The sequence below is a fragment of the Camellia sinensis genome, chromosome 4, assembly GCF_055761805.1.
Source record: "Camellia sinensis isolate YWXY chromosome 4, ASM5576180v1, whole genome shotgun sequence".
Lineage (NCBI taxonomy): Eukaryota > Viridiplantae > Streptophyta > Magnoliopsida > Ericales > Theaceae > Camellia > Camellia sinensis.
Window position 1 is genome coordinate 154,745,911 of NC_138964.1, and position 6,000 is coordinate 154,751,910.

The 6,000-nt window shown below is 37.3% G+C and overlaps 1 protein-coding gene across 1 annotated transcript; it reads left to right on the plus strand.

Moving 5' to 3' along the window:
* The first annotated feature begins 868 nt into the window (after positions 1 to 868).
* LOC114315093 (putative calcium-binding protein CML46) lies at positions 869 to 2,295 on the plus strand. The gene has a single exon (XM_028261660.2). The coding sequence runs from the start codon at positions 1,023 to 1,025 to the stop codon at positions 1,626 to 1,628; it is 606 nt and encodes a 201-aa protein (XP_028117461.1). The 5' UTR covers positions 869 to 1,022; the 3' UTR covers positions 1,629 to 2,295.
* The last annotated feature ends 3,705 nt before the right edge of the window (positions 2,296 to 6,000 follow it).

Sequence of the window (6,000 nt, forward strand, 5' to 3'; positions counted from 1 at the left end):
GTTTAATCCCATTTTTTTTTATCAACAATTATCTAGAATATTACTATGCAAAATTGATAATATTCTTAATTTTAACAATTAAAAAAAATTAATAATATTTTTAATTTTATTAAATAGAACTTATTAGTTCAAAAAATTTTAAATAGATTCTGAATTACCACAATATTTGTAAATATCACTTTTAGATAATTAACTCTTTAAAAAAAGAAAAAGAAAACTACTTATATAGAATTATGTAATTGTGGAGAACTTTACAAAGTGAACTCTTCAAAGGTCAATTTACATGTTGTCTTGTTCCAATCTTTTTTTCTAATGTGTTTTTTTTATTTATTTTATGTGTGAATAATTTAACGTCAACGTGTTTGTACATATAATTTATGTTATCGTAAATGTGATGATTTTAATAATTTTTTTTTTTAAATTCTAAACTTGATGATGACTTGTAAAAAATTCTCAATAAATAAAATTTCTAATTATGCCATAAATTTAAATTTGTCAGGGTGTGAAGGTCACCCTTCAAATAAATATGGTCCACGAATTTTATTTTCGAGATTTTTTTTTAAAAAAAATATACATATATATTTTTACGTGCAGAGAAGTATTTGGCACAATAAATTTTTAATGATGGAGATTTTTAATTTTGAAAATTTAAAAAGAATTTTAATAATGTGATAAGAAAAAAAATTATAGAGACTCTAATTTTTCTGTGGGTGACGCCTTCTGCGCATGTATCATTGCTTAAATGAATGGAGAGAAAATTCCATTACCATTGCCATGCATTTTCGTCCCAAATTTCCACAAAGACTTTTAACATTAAAAAATACGCATACACACACACACATATATATATATATATAGATGTATTCATCTATATCCATAATCCATATTCCCTCTCCTCACTTAAGCCCCTCTCTCTCTCTCTCTCTCTCTCTCTCTCTCTCCCTGTCTCTCTCTCTCTGTGTCTCCCTCTCTCTCATCACACACACACACACATATATATATATATATATATAATCATTGTAATGGAGAAGACAAAAAGTGCTTTAATGGTTGCCATATCACCATTGCTGGAAAACACTCCAACAGCTACTTCTTTCCCATTTGTAGGCGTCATTTCATTGTGTTTAGTTCTACATTGGCTTGTTACAACACTTAATCATTTCTATTCATTGCTTATTCACTCCCTTATCACCATAGTGAAGTCTTTCAGGGCTGAGGAAAAGAAGAACACCATTGTATCCGGTGTCACGACCCCATCGGAACCTTGCTCTGATGTGGATGATGACAAGTTGTTCAGATCAGAAGTGGAGGTGGTGATGGGAAAACTAGGATTTTCTTACGATCCAAAGGGGGGTGAGATTGAAGAAAGGGTAGGATTGGAGGAGATAGAAGCTTTGTTAGGGGAGGAAATGAGGTTGGAGGATGTTGAGGAAGCTTTTGATGTTTTTGATGAGAACTCTGATGGGTTCATTGATTCAAATGAGTTGAAGAAAGTGCTTTGTGTGTTGGGTTTTCAAGAAGTTTCAGAAATGGAGTGTGAAAAGATGATTAGGGCCTTTGATGATAATGGAGATGGAAGGATTGATTTTGGTGAATTCAAGAAACTCTTGGAGAGCACCTCTTGCTAGACAATTTTCTATTTGGACAATTGAAACGGAGTGTGTTGTTGTGCCATTTCAATTCCAAAATAAGGAAATGGATTCTTTTCGCTTGGGCATTCCAACTCCATGTTGCGCTCATCCGCCTTATCTTAGGATTCATTTCGATAATCTGATTATTTTATCTTGCACAATTCACTAAGCAGATGATATCAATATCCACATAATTTTAATATGGGACTATTGATATCCGATCTTTTTATTTGTATTGATATTCTGCTTAACGAATTTTGCAAAATAAATAACGTGGATCATTGAAATAAACCCTAAAATTGACCGGTTGAGGCCCAACAATACAGCTCCAAGAGAAAATCCAGTCTCCCAAAATAATTACATATGGTTGGTGTCATTTATTTTATCTTCCACAATTATTTACATTTTCCTATCCAATCTTCAAGATTGGGCTGCAAAAGGAGGCAGTTTCCTAGACTAGTAACATCCTTTACTTTTTCCACCAAATTGTAAAGAAAGATGGACTTTAGATCTCATGTTTCTTGTTCTACTGTAATTACCACTGTCAGTTGAAGCCTTTCTGCAATCATCTTTTGAGGGAAGATGGTTGCAACAGGGAAAAAAAAAAAAAAAAAAATTATGTATGGTATTAATTTAAATTTGGCGATGTGACATTTAAGATGAATTTGATCTATATATTTTAAATTATGAATATTTTTTTGAATGGTGTACATTTTTTCAAATTGTTATCTCAACTTGAGAGAGCATTTAAGCTTAGTAAACCCATTTTAGAACCGATTCCGGTGATCTGAACTGTTCACTTTTTAAAACTTGTTGAGTAAAATATTCATACAAAAAATAATATAATTGGACACCAGTAACTATATGTTTGAATCGCCGAGGCCCTTGTAGCCAAGTGGCATGTAGTTACGCCTTAAGGTGCACTGAGTGGAGGGTCTGGGTTTCGAGTTGATGGAGCCCTTTTAAGTTGTAACCTAACTTTACTAACATATTAACCTTTTATCTTTGACAAATATATATGTATATATATATTTGAATCATATTTGTTTTAAAAAATTAGACGACCAATATAATTTCAAAAATAGTTATTCATTTTTTTTAATAGAAATTTGATTCAAACATATAGTTACCGATATCCGATCATCTTATTTTTTGCATGAATATTCTACATAAATGAATCCTAAAAAGTGAACAATTCAAATCATTGAAATCAATCCCAAAATAAATCTATCAAATTCAAACGTTCTCTCAAATTGAGATGGTCAATATGAGACGGTCGAACCCATAACGTTATAATAGTGTGTATTGCCTACATGTAAGAGTGTAAAAATGGCCCGCAGACCAGGGTGGGCCTAGCCCGTTTAGGCCTGTTTGGGCTGAGGCCCGAGCTCAACCAAGACCTTAGGCCTGAACCTGAGCCATCATTTTGAAGCCCGACCTAAGGCCCAGTGTCTTTTTTAGTGAAAATTTATAAAATTTTGGTAGAAAAAATAAAATAAAAAAATAAAAAAAAATTTGTTCAAGCCCGTCCAAGCCCGAGCCCAGGCCCATCGATCCGTCCAAGACCTGTTCTTTAGGCCTGGGCCTAATTTTCTGGCCCATGGCCCAGCCTGGCCAAGTCCGAATTCTGACAGGAGCTCGCGAGACCCAACATGGATTGGGCCAAATTTACACCCCTACCTACATTTATATGGAGTTAGCATCTTGGGTATAATAAGGGTAAGGGGGTCACTGTAATATTGGCAATTATTATGGGGAGATCTTGTAATTTGCTTTATATTTATTTATTTTAAAGAAAAATTAAATTACAAATGTACCCTTTAAGATCGGTGTAAAATAGGAATTATCTCATATATTGTTTGGGAAGGGCTAAAGTGGTTATTTTAGCCACAAAAGACAAAATAAGTTATTTTAGCTATAAAAAATAAAATATCACATCCAACCCATAATCATTACACTCTTCTCTTACAAACAAAATCAAAAAAGTCAAAAAGTCCTTTCCAAACCAAGTTTTTTAGCCCTGGCTAAAATAGTCAAAAAAATCAAAAAGTCAACCCACTTCCCAAACTGAGGCAATGAAAATGATAATTATCCATTGTCAAAATTTTTTAGCTAATAGAATTAATAAAAAAATAAATAAAACATCTAATAACTCCCCTATATAATAATAAAATTATCATAATTATTAATTGAAATATATTTTAAAAATTATTAAAATCTGTCAATTGACTAAATGAATTATTAATAAAAGGGATAATTTATTATGCAATTAGAAATTTAAAGGGATGAAACATAATTTTCAAAATAATAAGAAATCTTTTGGAAATTGGGTTATAATCAACTTCCCAGATTATAATCCACTTCCCTCTCTCACAAAAAACTGATTATAACCATCTTCCCAAAATAGCCAACATGTTAGGCAAATCTTAAGAAATATATTTATAATTTACCAAAAAAAATAATAAAAAGGATAAATTATAATTACACTCCTAAAATTTGCTTAAAATATAGAATCCCTCCTACAGTCGTAAGAATTATATCATGCATCTTCAAATTTCTAATTGTATAATAAATTATCATTTTTATTAATAAATTATTAAATTAATTAACAGTGTTTAGTGATCTCATAAATATATTTTCAACTAACAGTTTTAATATCGGTGTCATAAATATATTTTCAACTAACAGTTTTGTACGGGGAGCAAATATTCCGGCAAGCCCGTACTCCTTTCTTCCGAGCTCCGTCTCTGTCCGATCACCTACGCGCAAACAATGGTGAGCTACCCGGCGGTGTGTGGCCGGAAAAACCCTCCGACGATCAAGTTAGCACACACCTTAGGATAGAGAGAGAGAGAGAGGTGTTTGAGTGTAAGAAATTCCTTACAATGTGTTCATCTGTCCCGTATGGGGGGCGCAGACATACTTATATACCCTCTGCGCCCCATATCCACTCCCAGTCATCTCCTGACACGTGGCTCCGCTATCCCATCTGTCAACATAAACCTTGCCGATCATCACCTAATCACAATTGCCTGCCTTCTCAGCTGGAGCTCGGCAGCCGAGCTGCTCTATCCACGGTCGTGTTGTGCTTCATACCCAAGCGCTTCACTGGCTAGGCCCAGGGAGGACCGGGCTAGACGGCATCTCGGCAAAGCCAAGCCCGGGGCACCTCCTGTGGTCGGCCTTCCTGCCGATCAAACGGTTTCCTCGGTTGACCACGCCTTTCCGGGCGCCGGTCGCTCAGCTTGTCTGGCTTCAACCATCCCCTGATCAAGCAGCTCGGTCCAACCGAGCACTACCTTGCCGAGCTTGTTCACGGTCCGGGGCGACACACACTTGGCCCAATTCCTACCCGGGCCAAGTTCTGGCAGCCCATCCCCGGGCGGATAGTCGATCATCTCGGCCCCATGCACGGTTGGGCTCTCAACCTGCTCGGCCGTTGCCTCGGCCCAATTCCAGGTCATAAACCACCCTCTCAATTGCCCCTTAATTCCGTCCGCGAAAGCGTGACTGGGATTACTCACTTCGACCGAGTTAACATTTCTCCGATCTTTAAGATGCCAAAGCTCAACCGGGCTAGTTAACATAACTGTCTGCAAACTTGCCCGGTTATACTCCTCGGCTGACATCCTTTTCTTCGAAAGTAGCTCGGCTGGCTCTTCGACTCTTTAACCCGTCGCTTCAGTCCTGACGTCGCCATAAATGGGGACACGTGGCGGGCTGCCATTGGTCATCGAGCAGCCAACCCGCCATTTTTGCCAGAATTTTGAATTTGGGCGGCCTCTCTCTTGTCTATACATACAGGACCTCCCAAACTTCACCTCCTCCTACGGCCATTCTATTATACGACTCCAGAGCTCTAGCATCCTTGCCTTGGCCTCGTCTGCCATTCTTCGTGTTCGAGGGAATAGACCCTGCCCTTCACTGGTGAGTCCTTCTACCCCTATTTTGTTGCTATTTTCTTTCATATTACACACATTAGGGCACAAAAACGTAGCTCTTAGGGCATAGGCCTAGAAACCGTCCCAAACCTCTCATTGTTCTTGATGTTCTTCATCTTCCTGAAGAACACTGAAGAACTGGGGCGAACCGGGCTCCTGGTCTTCTTTTGATCCAAAAATCCAACCTAACCGAGCAAATAACATGTTTGTCTCAACCCTAGAAAAAACCGAGATAACAAAAAGACTTGGTCGCTCAACCGGGCTAACATCTGGTCTGCTTGGGCGACCGGGCTCCTTAGTTAGAATAGACAACTGAGGTGGTTTGGCACTCTTAATGACCGAGCTAAAGTCCAGCTCCTTTTGCGCGACCGCGCTCACACTTACACTTGCCATCCTTTTTCTGCAGAGTCCAAGGGGACCACTGTCAT